This window comes from Beta vulgaris, chromosome 7 (assembly GCF_026745355.1).
Source record: "Beta vulgaris subsp. vulgaris cultivar EL10 chromosome 7, EL10.2, whole genome shotgun sequence".
In the NCBI taxonomy this organism is placed as follows: domain Eukaryota; kingdom Viridiplantae; phylum Streptophyta; class Magnoliopsida; order Caryophyllales; family Amaranthaceae; genus Beta; species Beta vulgaris.
The window spans coordinates 42,246,085-42,267,548 of NC_079208.1; the positions used below are offsets into that span (position 1 = coordinate 42,246,085).

The 21,464-nt window shown below is 35.2% G+C and overlaps 1 protein-coding gene across 2 annotated transcripts; it reads left to right on the top strand.

Moving 5' to 3' along the window:
- The first annotated feature begins 2,275 nt into the window (after positions 1 to 2,275).
- LOC104899499 (transcriptional corepressor LEUNIG_HOMOLOG) lies at positions 2,276 to 20,715 on the top strand. 2 transcript variants are annotated; one of them, XM_019250903.3, is made up of 19 exons: positions 2,276 to 2,461; positions 2,788 to 2,846; positions 5,598 to 5,695; positions 5,801 to 5,910; positions 6,814 to 6,958; positions 7,072 to 7,123; positions 7,229 to 7,304; positions 7,440 to 7,551; positions 12,395 to 12,444; positions 12,532 to 12,774; positions 13,447 to 13,518; positions 15,208 to 15,429; positions 16,522 to 16,663; positions 16,751 to 16,857; positions 18,041 to 18,190; positions 18,273 to 18,428; positions 18,909 to 19,025; positions 19,163 to 19,360; positions 20,020 to 20,715. In XM_019250903.3, the coding sequence occupies exons 2-19, from the start codon at positions 2,815 to 2,817 to the stop codon at positions 20,158 to 20,160; spliced, it is 2,223 nt and encodes a 740-aa protein (XP_019106448.1). In that variant the 5' UTR covers positions 2,276 to 2,461; positions 2,788 to 2,814; the 3' UTR covers positions 20,161 to 20,715. The 2 variants fall into 2 exon arrangements, with proteins under 2 accessions (XP_019106448.1, XP_048489698.1); XM_048633741.1 differs by lacking the exons at positions 2,276 to 2,461; positions 2,788 to 2,846; positions 5,598 to 5,695; positions 5,801 to 5,910 and having other exon boundaries at positions 6,957 to 6,978.
- The last annotated feature ends 749 nt before the right edge of the window (positions 20,716 to 21,464 follow it).

The following is a 21,464-nucleotide window of genomic DNA, read 5'->3' on the forward strand; positions in this document are numbered from 1 at the left end:
ACAATCGAAGGTGAGGGTTTGTTGTTGTTGAAGAATTGTGTGGGAAGGGTTTATTTTGGGTTTTTAATATTACACGTGAGTTGCACGTGTTAGTCAATCGGAAAATATTAAGTCAACTATCGTATTCCGGGGACTGGTGGTTTCTCACAAAAAACTATTCCAAAAGGGTGGTTGTTTACCCAAAAAATTTTAAAAGGTGGTTTGTGACAAAAAAATATTTTTAAAAGGTGGTTTCCGACAAAATTTCCAAGAGTAATTAAGCAAGTCAAAGGCCAAAAATTTGACTTTCTCGCCGAAAATAATGTTTTTGGTACTTTTTGACAAAACTTAAATTTAAGGCTATGTTCAGTTCACCTTATTTTTGCTTATTTCAGATCTAATCAGATCAGATCAGATCAGAAAAATAAGTTCAGATCAAATCAGTTCAATTCAGATCAGATCATGCTTATATTTAAAAACTCATTACTATTAAATATCTTTCATTACATATTAGTAAAAATTATAATAATTGAATATTAATAAAGTAATCATTGAGATGAATCAAACAAGACCCCACATGACTATATTTTTTCTTATATATTAAAAAAAATCTAAAAGATTCTTTCTAATTGTGAATAGTGTCAAGATTCTAAGTGAGAAAGATAAAAAAATACAAAGGGATTATTATTATTTACTAGTACATTTGTTCAAAAGGATTATTATTGTTGTTGTTGTACTTATTAATTTTTTTTTTTGAGGGGACTTATTAATTATTAATATTGGTAATTATTATTAATCTTGTTGTTATCATTATTTTAAGTTATTTTGTTGTTATAAATAATAGAAAATTAAAAGCCACGTGTTAAGAACATAAGATTGACGCAAAAATAAGAAATATATAAAATATGATAGCTCAAATTCATGACAACGAAACTACTAAGTTCGGATTACATTTCAAAATAAGCTAAGTGCGATATACAAATTATATATTTAGATTCGGTATACCTCTTCCTACCGAATTCCAAATCACTCTAGCTATTTGAAGTTGCACGCTATTTATTTCTTTCTTGCGCAAGTCATAGTTGTTTGTATATCTTATTTTATTTTATATGAAAAAAAAAGTTGAGTCTGCCGACTTCTCAAGTGTGAAACATTTTTTTTAGGGAAAGTGTGAAACATTGTATATATAAGTGCTCTAATAAATTAATGATTTGGGTTAATATGATTATTTTTAGTAATAATTATTATTATGATTATAATTATTGTTGCTGTTCTTATAATAATGATAATAATAATTATTGTTACTAATAATAAAAGTTGTGTAAAAGTTGTAATAAAAATAAATGATAATAATAGTAATATTATAAATAAGATCTTATAATGTATTGCATAATAAAGTAATAATATAATAGTAATAATATATTTTAAAAAATAAGATCTTGTACATCAGATCAGATTAGATAAGAAAAAATAAGTTCAGATCATATCAAATCAAATAAGTTCAGATTAGAAAATTTCAGGTGAACTAAACATAGCCTAAGTTGGTATATCCCACAAAAAAAATTAATAAGGTATATTCCCGCAAAATATCCTATTATTCTGATATATCCCAGCAAAATATCCTATTATTCTGGTATATCCTCGCAAAAAACTCTTTTCCTAGAGTAAGTATTAATCATTGTTAGGAGTGGCAATGATGCGAATCGAGTTCGAGTTTGAGCTAGCTCGACTCGACTCGTTAGCATTTCGAGTCGAGTTTGAGTTGAGTCGAACTTTGACCGAGTCGAGTTTTAACCAAGTCGAGTTTTGACCGAGTAGATTTCGAGTAGCTTGCAAGTGTCTCGTGTTACAAGAAACATAGGATGGAAAAATGTTGAATTTCGGTATTTTGCTATTAATAATTAGGTATTCGAGCTTTTCACGAGTTGCTCAACTCGACTCACCAACATCTCGAGTCGAGCTCGAGTTCGATTTGAGCTCACTCGAGTCGAGCTTTAACCGAGTTTTGACCGAGTCGATCTCGAATAGCTCGCAAGTTGTCTCATCTCATTGCCACCCTTACTCGTTGTAGCGTCACTCTTTTAAAGACCCCCTAAGATTTGATGCACTAAAAAAAAGGTAAACCCATAGCCGCAACTTTTTCCGAGCCTAGTAAATGTCGATCAAAAACACCACCCGAACCTCCTCACACTGAAACTCAAACCCAAACGTCACCATTTTCTCTCTCCTCGCTTTGCAAAAACACCTGTTGCCTGTATATCTCCCTTTCATATATCTTCCTATTATATACAATTCCCAACTTCGTTTTCACTTTTTTTTTTCTTCTGTTTTTCATCAACTCAAAAAGCAAAGCAAAGAAATACTACCACTAGTACATGCTCAAGGAGAGAGAAAAAGAGGGCGAAAAATATCTTAATTTTCTCTCTCCTCTCTCCTTTTTCTTATCATTGATCATCTTTACTTGCTCAATTCAGGATTTCAGGTCAGAGATCTCCTTTTATCTGTATTTGATTTTAGTTCTTCAATTTTCGTAATTTTGTGAATTTTATTTTTTTGGTGGAATTATGCGAGAAAAGTTGTGCTTATGCGGTGCGATTTAGCTTGAACTTGCTGCAATTGTGCTTAGATCTTGTAATTGAGCATTTTTTTTTTGTTTGATAATGCGGTGATTAATTTATGCTTTCAATTGTGAATATAATCGTGTTAATTCTGCAATTTTTTGTTGCGTGCTGAGTAAATTTTTGGTTGAAACAATAAGTGGTCTAGGGAAGGTAGTTCTGAGTATAGAATTGTTTTTCTTTTTTTCAGGTAAGATAAAGATCAGGCGCAGTAAAAATGGCGCAGAGTAATTGGGAAGCTGATAAGATGTAAGTAATGCAAGTTATTGCCTTTTTCAGAGAAGAATTACTTTTTGTTGGTAATTTAATCTTTCATCAGTTATTACTCCGTAATTGCTATTCTATAGTGACTGGAATTTACAGAATTACTCTTTTGAACTAACTTTAGTTAAATTTAGTTGAAGATGCAGTTGAAGATATTGTATTTATTTTTCTGAAGGAAATAAAAGCATGTTACTTTCGAATATTGTGTGAATTTGACTTGTAAGCAGTTTTTTAAACTTACACTATTAGATAGTAGAAGTATTTGATGAGTGGAAATAGAAATCAATTGAATCAGTTGATAATGGCTGTACAAAAAACCATCAGTTTATTCTGACGGCCTTAGCTTCAAACTATAGGCTATTTTCATATAGAGATTTGATGGCCAAAGCTTGTTGCCAATTACCAGTATGGAATTAATACAATATGTATTGTTATGTCAAAGTATTACTTATCGATAGATTTATCTTAAACGATACTTTTGTTAATTATCATTTTGCAATTTTTTGTAATGATATAAGGATATAAATATCTGGTAAAAATTGACCCTAGAAATCAATTGGCATGTATTATAATAAGCGGAGGGAGTACTATTATAGGTAAGTGATATGATAAAGACCTAAAATAGTTACATGATATTGATTCGAGAATGAATAATATATAGAAACTTGCAGCAGATGAGTAGATCTCGTACTTGCTTGTAAGATTGTAAGGTGGATGGAAAAATAGTGTTCGATGAAGTAGGTTTTGTAGTAGCCTTTAAAGGTTCGGGTCAAACTTTGGAAAAACTTTAAAGAATATAACTTTACGGGTAAAGGAAATTTTTGGAGGTAGAAAATAGATTTTTTGTTTGTTTCCTTCATTTAAGAAAAAAACTAATCTAAGTAGTTTATCTAAATACTTATTATTTTGAAAGCTACTTTAAAAGATGATTGTTTGCAGATCATATTATATTTATTGATGAAACTGAAGGAGGGGTAAACATAAGCTGGAATTGTGGGGACAAACTTTGGAGTCTTGTGGGTTTAGATTGAGCATAAATAAGATGTATTATTTGGGTGTAAGTTTCATGGGGTTAGAAGCACCCCAACACGGGCGATTACTTTAGATAGGAAACTTGTCTAAGATTCCACTTCTTTCTCTATCTAGGAGCTATTATCTGGAAGGATTAAAGAGTAGCAAAGTGATATGATTGTAAGGGATAAGTGAAAACCTAAAAAAACTTGGATGAGGATGATTAAGAGTGATATGAGCCTATCTGGGATTGAGATAAATATGGCGTTGGGTAGGGCAAAGTGGAGGGAGGAAATATATGCTGATGACACGACTTGACTCTATTTTTATCCCATTTAATTCATTTTATTTTACTCCTTGTTCTTTGCTTATTTTTCTCCTTGAAACATTTTTATTTATTCTCCTTTTAAGGCTTTCTCAAACCTCTCATTTAGTTTTTCTTAACCTTTGTTTTCCTTTCTTTACCCTTGTTTACAAAATTTTCTGAACTTTTAATTTTATACCCAGATGTTTTGGTTTTTATCTTTACACCCTTTTTTAATTAAACTTTTACAGTTTTTCTATATATCCTCATTCTTTGGATTGCTCTTTACCTTTTTTGAATTTCTGTTCCTTGTGTTTTTTCTCGTTTCACTTTCCTCACTTTCGCTTTCTTATTACGATTTCGTATAGCAGTTCATATTTATCCATCCTAAATCGTTTTGGGACTACGACTTTGTTGTTTGTTTTGAGAGTGGTCTGCTATGGCTCTAACAACTTTTATTGGATGTTTAGTATAAAAAAAAGGCACATCAACAATTGTTTATAAGTTGATTATGATATTGTACCAAAAAATTGACTTCTTGTTGAGAAAGAGTGAACTGATAAGGCTAATAAGTCTGAGAAGATTAAAGGAGGATTTTCAGATAAGTGTCTCTTATATTGTGCTGCTGTTGTAATCAATTAGGGAGACTCTTTCCTACAGAAAACTACCTCAGTGTATACCTATGCAACTAAATACCCTGTATATGACCTGTTTTATATCATGCTAATGCATCATAGTCACTTTGAAGAAAACTTATATGACAGTTTAGCATCTGAAAGCTATTTGCATGGATTACAATGTCCCTGTGAACTATATCTATTTTGCTTTTGATAGAATGCATCTAGCTTATCTTTGCCCCTTAAAAGAAAGGCATGCATAAATATCAAGTCTATAGACTATAGGTGATGATCAAGGGTATCGTGTAGAATGTTAAAGGCTAAGCAGCTTACAGGGTGGCTTGTGTTGTAGTACTGACAACATAGGTTGACACTTGTCAATCAGGCATGAGCTTGACTCCTCCCCTTCCCCATCCATTCACCCTAAAAGGCAGTCGTCCCTCATAATGTAATAGATGTTGAATCTTCTTTTGGCTTTTGCCTTTTCAACTAAGTCACTATGCTCTTTTACTAAGTATTGTTGGGAAAAAAAAACCTCACTGTTATAATTTTTTTTAAGAAAAAGAAACTTGCTGGAAGGAGTCTGCTAGCTATCTGGATCTCAGTCCAATTCAATAGTTATTTTCTTTTTCTTTGTTCTTTATTTTCTTTTGATCTGATATGGCTGCCTGATCAAACAAGCTTTCGATGGCAAATGGTAATTGACAGTATCATATCTTATGCAACTTGGTAGGCTGCAGTATACAGAGCTCTGAAATGAGTTGATCTCTAATTCCTGCCTATGTAATTTGCTTTTCTTTGTAGGCTGGATGTTTACATCCATGATTATTTGTTGAAAAGAAAATTGCTTAATTCTGCCAAAGCATTTATGGCGGAAGGGAAGGTGGCTACCGATCCAGTTGGTAAGTTACTATTTCCTTGCTCCAGCTCCAGGGATTATACCATTAGCCAGTAAGCAGGAGGGCTTATTTTCATCAGCATTTTTATCTTGCATTTTCTCCTTGTAGCTATTGATGCTCCTGGCGGGTTTCTTTTCGAATGGTGGTCTGTCTTCTGGGACATCTTTATTGCTAGAACAAACGAAAAACATTCTGAAGCTGCGGCAGCTTATATTGAGGTACCTTCTAACTCTAAGGTGATTTATGTCATTTGAATTCTTGCCACTCCTGTCATTCCTGAGTAAGTGTTTCTTGAGGTTATGCGGTCAAATTAAGCAGTTGAGTTATTGTATTGGTTGATATAGAATGACAAGTAATGATGCATCTCTAAGTAAGAGATAATATAAACTTCACAATATTATGAGGAATGAGGGGGTAGGGATATATTTGAATAATATAACTTCTCTCAACAGTTTAGTAATGCAAGTGGAGATATTCACTTTTTGTGGCATTTGACTGGTAATGGACTAAAGTAAAAATGGCTCATGATAGAGTTTGAGCTTATATATTACTCCATCCGTCCCAAAATATAGTTCCCATTTTTCTTTTTTCACGGTAATTTATGCAAGTAGAATATAAGAGGGATAGAAAAGATTTTTTGTTTATTTAAATAAATGTTGTATGGGAAAAGATGATTTTAGGGGAGAGAGTGGAGAATAATTTGTGAAAGAGCATTAATTGTAACATTTTGGTTGAATAAATAAAGGAAAAAACAAAATTCAAGAAGCAAATCAATGATGGGACACGGTTTTTCTAGACAAATTACGGAAAAGTGTGGAACTAAATATGGAAATGGGAACTATATTTTGGGACACCCAAAATGGAAATGGGAACTATATTTTGGGACGGAGGGAGTATGAAATAGTAGATGCTTGCTGCATATTGGGTTAAGGGTTAATTGGAACCAACGTGTTTGTCCCGTGTACATTGAACCCCTCTTTTCCACTTAGGATGGGAGCCTCTTTTGAGGCTTCGGGGTAATGTCTAACTCTATAGTGATGTATATTGCCTCGGCCAGAATGGACATAAAATGGGCACATAAATTATTAAATGACATACTTTTGCTTTCTGATGGAATTCAGACACAACAAATGAAGACTAGAGAACAACAACAGCAGCAGCAGCAACAGCACTTGCAAATGCAACAGTTGCAACTCATGCAGCAGCGAAATGCTCAGATGCAGAGAGGTGGTCCTAACCATCCTCCTCTTGGTGGTCCTGTGAATGGTGTGTAGTCTGAATAAATAGTGGGTGAAGCTAAGTTATTTAATCATTGTTCATTACAATAAGTGAAGGTCATATTAAACACCCTTACTCAATAAATTCAGATGCCTCTCCAGGTATTATGGATAACAGGATGGCGCTCTACAAATCAGCAAGCAATCAGCAAGGGTAATTTGTTTTGGCCAACTTATTGTGGGTTCACCTTAAGCCTATTTTTTCCAGTCTGGCTATCCTCGAAATATATCATATTTTTTGTCAATTTTGTTGATTCAGCCAGTTGATCCAAGGTAATTCTGGTAGCATGTCTGCAGCTTTGCAGCAAATCCAGGCACGACCACATATGAACTCTGTAAGTATCTTTTTTTCCTTTCTTATTTCCTTGTTTCTTATGATCAATATTTGTATCCTTTGACTTTGCTGGTAGAAAGATTTTCCCTGCATTGCAATTTGCACTCCTGTTAATTGTGACATTTGGACTATATAGGAAGTCAAGAGTGAGGTTAACATAGGTGGAGCTCAGAAATCCTTGCCCATGGATCCTTCCTCAATTTATGGTCAAGCTATTTTGCAATCAAAATCTGGACTAGGGAGTGCAGGTGAGATAAAAGTTGCCCTTCCCCAAGTTTTTCCTTTCACTTCTCTGTATTAGTATATATCTCATAATAGGGTGATGGATACAGTTGGATAACCTCTAAGTGAGGAGACATGAACTCACTATGTGAGAATAGGAACAGACTAGATCAGCTGGTTTGGCGCTTGTGCAAGTATCCATAGAAATTAGTATGTATGTGATGCATTCATTTTTGTCTTGGTAGCGATGGAGGATGACACAGTCTTTACTCTCTTAAATAAGGGAATGAGATGGTGGGGATGGTTATATTCTTATGTATTACTTTAAATTAAAACTCACTTCTGCTTATATTTTTCGGACGGATTTGCATTTTGAAGAAAAGTCATATCAATGTATTAGACAATCTTTTCAAAATACAATTAGGGCCTTAACAAAATTAAGTAAAAACTTGCATCACAAGTTTTTAAAGTTAACATGTATGTAATATTTTAGTTGTTTCTGCTGTATTTTGTTAAATAGTTAGTACACTGAAGATAGAGAGTAATATACTATATACTCCCTTTGTTTTGCTGTGTTTTTTCACCTTTTTATTTTAGGCTGTTAACATTGACCCCGTTGTTAATAAAAAGAATGGATGAAGGAAAGAGGAATCTTATAGGATCCATAAACTTGGACTTCGAAAGTATAACAAAATGTGTCAAAGGACCAACTCAACTAAAAGGTTAGCTTGACCTGATGGTTCGAGTCCCAGGAATAGTTTTATACTCTATCACGTCCCATGACTCAAGACCCATTGAGGTTGAAATGTGGATGCAGCACATGCCTTTCTCATACCTGACTCTAAATATTCCACTTAGAAAGGAGGGGTGGATGAGATTTGAACCCGTGACCTTTATGTCACGCACTCACGTTGGCTCTGATACCATGTCAAAGGACCAACTTAACCAAAAGCTTAACGTGATTGTTGGAGTTCCAGGAATAGTTTTATACTCTATCAAAATGTATGAATCTTTCCAAGGCAGAATGATCTTTCTCAATGGGCATAATAAGTCATGCCTAATATGACAAAATATGGAAGCTGATTAAAGGTCCTCGGTGACATGCTTGCGATATGCGAGCTCTGTTACTCACAATCGGGTACATGTGTTAGACATGGGTATACGGGATTCAGAGAAGCCATTCCGCAAACCCCGTTATATCTGTAGGAGTTAAAAATCACAACAAACTCCGCGCGAAACCGTTACGCAACGCTGGAACGGCATTCTAGAACCGCTACATTCCCAGAACGACCACATATAAAAGTACAGCGAATAGAAAAATATAATTCAAAAATCGATAGATCTGAATTAAAACTCAATTTTAAATCTTACCTAGGCTTTAGAACTCTAATTCGAGCAAAACCCCTCAATTAAATTTCAAGAAATTGTTTCTGATTAAACCCTAAATTAAACCCTAATTTAAAAAACCATAAGTTGAGTAGGGGACGCAATAGACGGCCGTTTCTTGCCTGTCATAGCTGAGAATGCCGATGAAAATTGTCCGACTGCTCTTGGCCGTGTCGATTCCATAGTCGGCGGCACTCTAGTTAGCTTCTTGCTCTTGTCAATCTTCTTTAACGTAATGTCGATCTTCTCTCTCTTTTCTTTTATTTTTAATACTCCCTCCGTTCCAAAATATAGTTCCCATTTTCATTTTGGGTGTCCCAAAATATAGTTCCCATTTTCATATTTAGTTTCACATTTTTCCGTAATTTGTCTAGAAAAAACTGTGTCCCATCATTTATTTGCTTCTTGAATTTTGTTTTTTCCTTTGTTTATTCAACCAAAATTTTACAATCAATGCTCTTTCATCAATTATTCTCTATTCTCTCTCCTAAAACCATCTTTTTCCATACAACATTTATTTAAATAAACAAAAAATCTTTACTATCCCTCTTACATCTTACTTGCATAATTTACTGTAAAAAAAAGAAAAATGGAAACTATATTTTGGGGTGGAGGGAGTATATGTCAAGTACAACTTGACCCGGCTTTTTTTTTTTTGGAAAACGTGACTGTCTATTTCTAAATCTCTTTTCTTTTTCCTTTTTTAACAGGCCTTAATTGTTTTTTGTGTGGCCTATTTTTCATTAAACATTTGAGTTATTCTAATGTTCCTAAATGACCTCCAATACTTAATAATAATAATAGTAATAATAATAATAATAATAATAATAGTAGTAGTAGTAGTGTAAAAAATAAGTAAAAGGAAAAAAAAGCTTAAATGGACATCGATGTGATTTTTTATTAAAAAATTAACGCCGGAACGGCCGCGAAACGTTATATTTCACCGTTAAGAGTCGTTCCCGCAAAAACGCGACCGTTACCGTGACGGCGACCGCGTTTTTTTCCATGGTCTGACCGGATTTTTATATGAAAATTTCCTACCAAAATGAAATTAAAAATCGTCAATGTTCATGTCGAAGTGCCGAGGATTTGAGGTAAAATGTAGAGTCCGTGTAACATAGCTTTTGAGAGAGTTTCTAATCCCATGATTGTGAAATGTTTACTAAGATAGTGAATTGTTTCAAAATGCAAACTTTGACAACCTTTTAAAATATTTTATTATATCTTAGAAATGGTTGTAAGAGGTGAGTCCTTGAGCATGTGGGTTCATGTACACAGAAAATATTTTAGAATGTTTGAAAGGCATTTGATAGCTACTGGAAAAGGAGTGCCGTGCTATCTTCTCTTATAACCATGCAAGGGCTTTAAAAGCTAATGACCAGCTTATATAGGCTTCTCTTTCCTCTTTTAAACGTAAAATTGTTATAATCTGCTCTTCTGACTGACAGAAATACTGCTTTGGTGGTGAGGAGGTATAATTTGATGATGTATAGGACATGAATTGAGAGTACTTTGCTTCTCGTACTTTCCATGCTTTTTTTAATTTTTTTCCAAGACCGCTTCGTATCTAGACTCTCATTTTCACCCGAGCAGTAACTTATGGTAGCTTCTTTGAACTTTGAACTTTTCACTTTGATTCATTTCACATCCAATTAGACTATTAGAGTGGTACTAGGAGTTTTGAAGATCGTAGTCCAACTAAAGAAATAACTTATAATTATAATCATACAGATGTCAATCAGTGGTTAAAATTTACAGATGAAGAAATATCATCATTTGTTCGATTCATCGTCAAGTTTCTTTGTTTTAACAAGATTTTTTTTTGGGATATGAGACTTTTGTTTGCTTAATGTATGTGACATTTGAGGTGGGTCAATCGACTCCAGAATGGATCAAGATCTGATGTTACTCAGCTCTCTTTGCCTTGTATTATGGTGCTTTTATGGGAGGAAGGTCAATGGTAGGTCGTTGCTTGATGGATTAAGAAAGAAGTTGCTTATTGATTTTGATAGTATTCAAAGCGATAAAGTAAGAGCCTAGAAGGCTGTGTGGTAAGAGTAGCTCTTAAGGTAATCTTGGTTTAGTAAAACATCCTCTTCGATGTGGCCACCTAGCTTTTCCTGACTTTGTGATTTCCTATTTTGACATTAAATTAGTGTCCTTCGTCCCCCACCCCCAACAAAAATGGTTCTGCCGGGTGCAGCTTTCTTTTAATCTCAGCTGATTCCTATGATAGCTGAAATAAGCGGCAGAGGAAGGTGGAGGATAAGTGAACAATATAGGTTGGGATTTTGAAGGCTTGATGAAATATCATTTCTACAAAATGCATTTTGGGATTGATCTTGATCATCCTAATCTTCTATAAGAGCTCAAACAGTCAAAACATCCTTTTTCCCCTTTTATGCCTGAAGTCATTTTTAATAAGGTGTGATGAAAGCATGGAATAAAAACTTAGCCACTCTGTTAGGTAACGCCTTTTATGTAATGGATTTTAAAGTTGTTCCGCGAAACGGTGAAATACAGTACGTAACACGCGGTAAAAATCACGGCCTTCTCTGCACGATGTCTGTTATGTAATGCTAACTCACCGTTTTAGAATGTTTTTCCCCCCTTACGTCCTAACTTGTTACTATTGGACAAAACAAAGAAAGGAAGGGAATACATACGTTCAGCTCGAGAAAACGATGTGCACACGCCAAAGAAGGGAGAAGTACGTGACGTGGGCTTTCAAGTTGGGTAATGTATATGAGTCAGTGTTTGTTTGTATGAATAATAGGAAGTAATTATACATTCGCCATATATATAACATAAACATATAATAGGTTTGGTCATATTATGTTGAAGGAATACTTGTTAAACTTAAAAAGACTTAAAAAAAATTGAAGTTCAGGCTAAAATTTGTTAGTGCAATTTGTTTACAAAAATTCACGCCGTGTTAACCGTGATACGTTCCATTTTTTTGTTGCAAGCCACATCCGCTTCATCACAACTGATATCGTGAACACTACTGCATCCGCAATTTTCTTCCCTGGATGGAAGTGCTGAAGCCCTAAGTAGATGGTTTTAATTCCTTGATTCTTTCTACTCTGAAAACAATTAATTTTGCCTGATATTCTTGATTATTTTTTGAATAAGATCATGAATGCTGTTCTAACTTGACTAGCAGCCTTTCTTGAATTCTGGGTCATATGATAGAACTTGCTTACAGGTTCTTTGTATGATTGAGACTGGTTTGAGCTATGGTCTACCCTAGTTAATTTTTAGGATTGATGGCTTGGCTGTTTTCTTAATAGTTATTGTTTTTACAATTTCTAGAAGCATTTGTATACATTCTTTTCCAATATAGTAGGTGATACAATATGTATGGGTTGTAACGAGGTCTTGTGTCAAAAAGCTCTCTGAGTTTGAATTTCGAGGTAGTTTATTACCTTCAATGTTGTTGACTATAGGGTTCTCAGTTAATATTACTATATCTGTGTGCAGGTTTGAATCCCAGCATCAATAGTCTTCCTTTGAAGGGTTGGCCTCTCACTGTAAGTCTCTTTACTTGAAGGTCAATGGATGTGTATAGAGATTTACGTTAAACCTTGCTTAAAATAATGTCATTTGGTTATAAACAGGGCATTGACAACTTGAGGATGCAGACGCAGAAGCCTCTAATACAAAATCAAATTCTTTTGGCGGCACAACAGCAACAAGTCCTGTCACAGGCTCAGGCACAAAACACCCTTGGAAATTCCCCAAGTTATGGAGATAATGATCCGCGAAGATTTGGTGGATTACCTAAGGGTAGCTTGAACACAAAAGAAGCTCAATCTGCAAGAAATGATGTCTGTTCTCCTATGCAAGCGAGCTCACCGCAGGTTAATTGCTCTTTTCAGTTGCCTGAATTATAGTTTGGTTGACGTTATGTGATGTTCATAATATCTTCTGAGCACTTATATGCCTAGAAGCATAAGTCTGCACAAGTAGAAACTGTGAGCTGCATGTAAAATTCCTGGAAATTTTTGCTCCCCAAGCAGTTTTGCTGAATTTGTTTGCTTTTTGCAAGAAATCAGATCAAAAGGCACCTTTAAGTGGTTTAGAAGCCGAGGTTATTGATTGGTCAGCAAGAAGGTTGTTTGACTGTTTGCTGCTTTTTACAGAATTACTTATTTAATGACACACGCACTTCACTCACCGAAGTCCTGGGGGGTGTTATTTGCACCACTTCACAGTAAACTCCACCAGTCAAATGAATCTAATAGTGGTTTCTTTGCAACTTTTTATAATTCCTGCAAGTCTCTCTCTATCCATGTTGTATCATGCAAGTCATTAATACTATAGGAGCTTTCTCTTGACACAGAATTAGTGAAAGTAACTACGTATTGGTAATACCATTCTCAATCAATTATTATTTTTGCACTGCAGTTTCTTCCCCCTTTAAGTATTAGCCAGTGAGACTATATGTTCCAGCAACATTTTGACTTTCTATATGTGCTTAATAGAGATTAAAAACTTGATCGATTATTTTTTTGCTGTATGTTTATTCACAGATGAAGATGGGTCAGATTCAGCAATCTTCTTCACAGCAACAAGACCAGTTACAGCAGCAGCAACTACAACAGGTTGTCCATTGTCTCATAAGCTAATTTCTAGACTATGTGCAGCCTCTTTTTTCACCCCACCAGCCTTCTGATTGTTCGCTTTAAACCAACACTTGGAATTTTTTTTTCTCCCTCCCTGTATGACGCTAATTGCAACTTATCCTATGTCATTCAGTTTGCCTCACTATACGAGATATAGAGATTATTAAGAATGAGAAACTTTAAATTGGGAAAAACACCTATAAGCTGACATGTGGCCTATATAATGTTAGGATTTTTGGCTCACAAATTGCTGAATCAAACAGTATTATAACATGGAAAAAGTAAGATAGGAAATAACAAGAACTGCAATGAAAAAACACAAGGAGATTTAACCGGGGACCCAAGTTCCTTGAGTAAAACCACCAACTCAGCACTAGGAATTTGTACCATGTATGAGATTATGATACAAGCATCTCAAAATCTCTCAATCTAAGCCTTAATGTGTTTGATCCTATACAACTGTCACAATTTAAACATTTACGTTCTTTCATGGCCAAACAATGTACTTACACTAGGGTTACAAAAGCATTATTAAGTATGTTGTTTTTTGCGCTGTAGTCGACATTGGCAATCCGTTTGACTGGGCACACAGGTAGACGCATGAAGAAGATAGGAATACCTGGCCTTTCGTTTGAGCACTTGAGCAATCTGCCGATTTTCTTTTCTTCTCCTTGCCACTTCTAGCCTTCAGTTATGCAATCTTGTGACCTCTATGTTTAACCATCTCCTCGTAACCACATATAACACTAAATCACCACCTCCATTGCTTTTCTTTTGGCTTTGTTACGGCCAAGAGACAGTTCTATTTATCATGTCGGACTGTTGGAGAATAGAAACAGGAATTTTTTGTAAGATTAGATAATAAGTTACTTAAATTGAAGCGTCACAAAACTAAATGCGCATCTTTTTAGTTGGATGTGTAACCTTTTGATCTAACTAGTGCTTGTACTCTTTTGAACAAATGTGTTTATCATCTCTATTTTTCAAATTTTTTTATATGAAATTCAGCTTAAAAAAAGTACATATCTTCTGTACTTGCTGCACATGATCCTTTTCATTTTAAGCGCTACTCATTGGATCCCTATGTGACAAAATATAACTCTTATCATTAGCTCACCCATTTGCCAATAAAGTAAAGTTCAGATTACTTGGAGTTCTTACAGGATTTTGATGTTGGTCCAAACTCTGGACCATTCATGCCGAGATTTACAAATGATAAGAACTTGTGTTTAACAAAGATGTACAGAATAATAATTTATTTCAAAAGTGTTGCACCTTTTTTAGCTGAAAAAAAAGCTTATTCACTTATAAAAGTACGTTCACGTATCCTGATCACATCCTTTTCTTATTAAGCCCCCTTCCCATTGACCTCTCTCTGCTGCTTGCTCTCTGTCCCTGTGTATATATATATATATATATATAATTATTATATATAATATATATATATATTATATATATATATTATATATATATATATATTACACAAGCACACAAGTTTTTCTGTCACGTGAATGAAATTGACTTACAACATCCTCTAAAAGAAGTTCTCTTACCAGAGGAGCATTCAATTTACTTCCTGCGCTATGTTCTTGCTCTTGAAAGCAAACATCCTTATGGAACAGGTCCTTGGTACATTAATTTTGAACCTTTTACGTTTCATTGCAACAGAATAACAGAAAAAGGAAACAACATTCTTCTTCTGGACCGGCAAACAGTACAGGCACGGGCAACACTGCTGGTCCTTCACCTAACTCTCCTCCATCAACTCATACACCTGGTGATGGAATTGGACCAGCAAACAGTCTGCAGCAGGTTAATAGCATGCCTAAAAGTTTAATGATGTATGGTGCTGAAGGAACTGGTGCACTGGCTTCATCTTCAAATCAGCTGGTATGACACGTGTTTTGATGGTTTTGACCCTAACTGGTAGAGATACAATTTTTTATGAAGCCTTACTGTATCTGATGTAGTGATACTTGTTATAGGATATGTACATATTTTGTCAAATATTCTTGCTTCATCTATACTATCATATTAAAGGCATTGCCTTTCATGTCATGTCAACCACTTTCGTGACTCCTGTTGCCTATTAATGGTTCATCTTCCACGTAGGTTGCCAACCTCAAAGCACACATGATGTTACATAGTTAATTTATTTCCATTTTGAAATATGGTTGAGAGGAGGCTATGTATGCTTGTACCCTCAATCTCCCAGATAGAATATTTGGTTTTTTTTAATGTTTGACCTAACCATTGAGATAGCGTTTTCTAAAATTAAAAAACACGAAACATGATGGGCAAACTATTAGGGGAAAGAGACATCAAAATGGGAAACATATGCAATTCTCTCGAATACGACCCCTCCATCTTGAATTCCCATTTCCATATCACCTCCGTAAGATAATGCTCATCAATCACCATCACTTGCCTTGCTGTTTTTAACCATTTACACCAACTTAGACAACACACCATTATTATCAATGCTCACAAAAGCCACAAATTAGAACTTATTCTATACATGCAGAAGTTAATGAAACATGAATCCGTGCATTGCATGTAACTAGTTGATTACTTAAAAAATGAAAGTACTAGGAATGTATTTCTCCTAATTGTGTTTTTTGTGGATTTTGACGTAGCATTTCTCAAAATTGCAGCTATGGTTGCGATAGTGTAGACGTTCGTGCATCGCATAAGCATTTCTATATTTTGTTGTTGCTTAAGGGTTGTGGTTTTATGCATTATGAATATTTAAATATTAGATAATTTGTACTGTATTAGCCTATATTGGCCATTTTGTCCTTGCATTCTCTCTGTACTGGTAGTATCAACCGCTAGCTGGCGGCCTGGCGTTCCTTTATGACTAGGAAAATATTGGTTCGTCACAGAAAAACCAATACATATATGCTGATACACAGCAACGAACATCACAAAGTGGCATTTACCTATTAGGTAGTTTGATCAAATTGTATTTATATTGTGCAGGATGACATAGAGCAGTTCGGAGATGTTGGCTCTCTTGATGATAATGTGGAGTCATTCCTGTCACATGATGGAGGAGATGGGAAGGATCTCTATGCAACGCTGAAACAAAGTCCTGCTGAGCCAAAAGCAGAGCCCTCCAAGGGTAGTTCCTTATATTATATTACTTTATTGTGCATTCTTGAAATGTTTTTCGACTCTTAGGTTCTCATAGAAGCTGCTGTCATATCAGGCTTTTCATTTGCTGAAGTGGGATGTATACGTACGAGGAATAAAGTGACAAGCTGTCATTTTTCTTCAGATGGGAAGTATTTGGCTAGTGCTGGGCATGACAAGAAGGTACTATGCATTATATACGTCACTTGCCATCAACTGACTAGTATCTCTGGCTATTTGATTTTTTTCTGCACTAGGATGGAGTCTGGACAAATGTCACAGCATCACTAAAGTCTAAACACTAAGACTTACATACCTCTTATACCTTTGTCTAAATGGTTGCGATATATTCTTACGCTCTGTTTTGCTCTAACGTATTTTGCTTATCTCAGAAAATATAGGGTCATATGTATAGTTAAGTTATAGGAGTAATAAGCTACAATAAGTTATTATATAAAATTTCCAGAATAAGTAGTAGTAGTGGTAAAAATAATTAACAAAAACAATATATATATATATATATATATATATATATATATATATATATAATTTTATTATTATTGTTGTTATTATCATTATTATTACCTTCTAAAGTTTATTGTTATAATTAAACTTTAATATTTATTATTTCTAATATTTAATTTATCATTAATTCCTTTTAATTTTAAGTTTCATGATAGTCTCCAATAAGTTTCAACTAGCCTTATATGCACGTAATGCGTGCGAAAGCCTATAAAGTTTTGCATAAAAATACAATACGTAACAATTATTGGAAGGGAGAAGACAAAGAAGATTATGGAAGGGGACAAGGGAAGAACCGATAGTTTGTTTAGGATGTTCTATATTAGTTTTAAAAATTGAAAACTGTAAAGTTGCGTGTAACTGTTAATCATGGACAGGGAATTGTGCCATTAAACTAGGGATTTCTTTTATTAAAAAAATTTAAGTTGCTAAGGTTGATTTTGAGAGTTAATGTTTTCATGTAAAGTAGTCAGTTTGTTTGTGATTTTGTCTTTCTATTATTATTGCTTTTCACTGAAGTTGAGATATTGTTTTTTATGAGGGTTTGGTTTCCCACTCCTCTATCCTTATAGAATAGAGATAAGTTCTAATAATCTAATGAGTTCAGATAAGCTAAGACAAGTTCATTTATGTTCGAATAAGTCAAATAAGTTGCACAGGATGGACCCTTAGATTAGTACTTTCTGAACCTAGTCTACTGTGTAGAATTGAGGGAACAGTCCAATTCTAGCAATTTAAGAAGATAATTCATGGAAATGCTAGTGTGCCTGCTGTATGGATAGGCTTCATTTCTAAGATTGCAAATAAATAAATTTGTATAATACTTCTTCCTTCTGTGATATAGGCTGTCCTCTGGAATATGGATACTATGCAAACAGAGAGTACTCCTGAGGATCATACACTCGTAATTACGGACGTTCGTTTCAGGCCAAATTCAACTCATTTGGCAACAGCTTCATTTGATGGATCTGTGCGACTATGGGATGCATCCAATGTGGGTTTGCCGGTTACATTGACCACCTTTAATTGTGCTTGCTCTTTGCTATCTAACTAACACTTTCAGCTGCCCCTTGCAGCCCAGCTATTGTTTGAATGTCTATCCAGGACGAGGCACCCATGTTATGTCTCTTGATTTCCACCCGAAGAAGAATGATCTTTTCTGTTTTTGTGACAGTAACAATGAAATTCACTACTGGAGCATGAGTCCATTTTCATGTATCCGGATGTCCAAGGTTAGCATTTTAAACTTTGCTTTTAGGTAAAGTAAAAGCAATGGTAATAGTATTGTAAAGGAAACATGAAAACATAAATCTTAAGTTTGGGGTGTCTTTGCATACCCAAGTTTTGGGTTACCCTTCTCAGTCCCAAATTAAAGTTCATCAATTTAGTAGGTAAAAATAAGCCAGTATCATGCTCTAATTGGCCATGGTAACACGGTAGTTGGAGAAGAGAGAAGAATGATAATTTGTACCAAAAAAAAGCATTATTTAGCTTAATGAAACAGGTCTTGGTCATATGGAACCAGTTTAGGAAGGAAACCAAAAATTTGAGGTCTCTTTAAGATTTAAATCAAACCCTGGATTAATATGGGAAGAGGAAGACATCCCAAACTTGGGACCTATGATGACAATTTTTCTTTATTATAATAATAAGCAATCCTGTACTATAGTTGCTTACGAAGTATTAAAGACACTAATCACTGGGCAAAATAGGGTGGTACTGCGCAAGTGAGATTCCAGCCAAGAGTAGGACAGCTCCTTGCAGCTGCATCAGACAAAATTGTTTCCATTTTTGATGTTGAGTCAGACAGACCAACACACTCTTTCCAGGTTAGTTTGAAGATTTGCTATTGATGACTGTTGATGAAGCATATGCCACTTTACAAACTACCGGTATCATTTTTCTTCTAAATTTTTGGCTTTTACAGCATTTTTCAATTAACAATCCACATGCTTTTTGTGTGCAGGCACACTCTGATGTTGTAAACTACATTTGCTGGGACACAAATGGAGAACTTCTGGCATCTGTTAGCCAAGATAGTGTAAAAGTTTGGTCTTTGACCTCAGGAGAATGCATTCATGAACTCTGCGCGAATGGAAATCAGTATCATTCATGTGTTTTTCACCCCAGTTTCTCATCGCTCTTGGTGGTTGGTGGAACTCGGGTAACTCCTATCCCTTGATAGAAGATTTATTTTTCAAGGTGCCTTTTCTGTTTTGGGGTTAGGGGAATGAGATATCTAACAAGCTGAAAAGAACCTCTTGTAACACAGGAAGAGGTTAAGGGGAACTTACCACAGAGCACCCCACCCAAAAGCTAGAAACTCGACTCTTGGCCCAGAAAGCAGACTACAAACCATCAAATTCCTTCCCACTCTAAATTTGTGGTTGATGAGAAACAAAATGCCAACCTAATTTTTGGGAGGTGGGATGTTCACCAATGGGACAAGACATGATTCTTTCTGTTTTTTTTGCTGTCAAAACCAAAGCGTATTGTAGTCGGAGCTTAACCTTGGAAGTCATTTTCTGCAAATTCCAGTTGCTTTATATAACTAGCTAGCTTTGGTACTCCATATCTATGATAGTTTTACTTTTACCTATCTGATTGTTCATTTGCTTGAATATCCTCCACCCGGAGGGTCAATAAGAGCTTATCTTCAGAAAGCTGTGACAGTCTGCTTTTTTTAAGTGCTGTGGATATTTTCTTTCATGTGAAGCTATCATGTCGTTTATATTTGATGAGGAGTCTGTAGCTAACATAGAAAACAAAAGAAACCCTCTTGGCTATGCAGGGATTAACTTAATTTGTTTAATATGGTTACAGTCCTTGGAATTGTGGAACATGGCTGATAACAGGAGTATGACGGTTCCAGCACATGATAACATTGTATCAGCCTTGGCAGCATCTGTGACTGGAATGGTTGCTTCAGCAGGGCATGACTGCTCCGTGAAGCTGTGGAAATAATTATGGCTAAGTTATATCTTCCTATCCTAACTGCTGTACCAAATGTTCATAGAAGACTGGGAAATATATGCTGCGAGCTCCAGGATGAGAAAGTGATCCTTTCTTCATCAGCATTAGTTTCCTTGAGTATTTAAATAGTTGGTCCGAGTACGAGCATTTTATGGAGGAATAGAAGCACATCAGCGAGTCAGCAACTGTGTTTCTGTAAAATTTTACTAGTATCGCCATTTATATTTATGTTTCAACTTCACGCTGCCTTCTGTTTCTACATCTATATGTCGTAGTTTGTAATGGTTAGTTTTCCTTTTTTTTCATTTTCTTCTTCTAGTTTACCCGACCTAGATTTCGTGGTCGGTGGAAATGTTCTTTGCACAACGCTGGCTATGAACTTGTAAAGACCCGGGCCTAGTATTATATTCCATAGGACTGGGATAATGTTTTATAGCCTAAGGCATGTTAAATATGTCCGCACCTGAGATGGGAAACAAGATCAAGCTGTTTTCCTGCAAGTATTGCTTGACAAAACTATATATACTATGATTTTGGAAACTCGAATATGAGATTTGCACGTTCTACGTTCTTTGACATGGTGTTTTTTTTGGACACGATAACCAAAATACAAAATCTATCACAGAAGCCCATTTCTTGCTTTTATAGCAAAAGCTAGCTTCATAGTATGAGGCTGTTGAGGAAAAGAAGGTTTCAAAATTTACGCACTTTTTTCCTACCCCGGCCCGCAATCAATGGTGTAGAGTAGCTTCATAGTATGATGAATTTGTTTTATCTGCGATATTTCATAATAGGATGAAGAAGTATGAGTACTTAACGAGTAGCTTTTTTATGGCTTCAGCAATCTATGCACCAGTAGACGTAGGCCGGTTTCTTTGGAGTGGGTTTAAATCATCAATCAAGGACGCCTTAGTCTTAGATTCAATGGCTAAGGGAAAAGCCTATGTGGTCCCGCATCACTTCTTTCTGTACATGGTGCTTGGTAGGATGACTTGGGACTCTAGAAGGCCAAGCAACATCAAATCTGAGCCATGGGGTAATAAACTTTTGAACTTGTATGAAGCCAAGATCATGGCAATGCTAACAATTGAGTCAAGCCTTATGGTTACAGTGACTTTGCTATCCGATATTCAACATACTTTCATCCCTCGAGAGAGAACGAGGTCTTTGAGTGGCAAGAGCGAGTGAGGACAACAAACTGAAGGCCTTACCTCTTTGTGTTTGTTGGGGGCTTGGGGCCCCTCGCCCCCAAAATGACAGATCCAATTAGAGAGGAGTTGATTAATGTGTGTAAA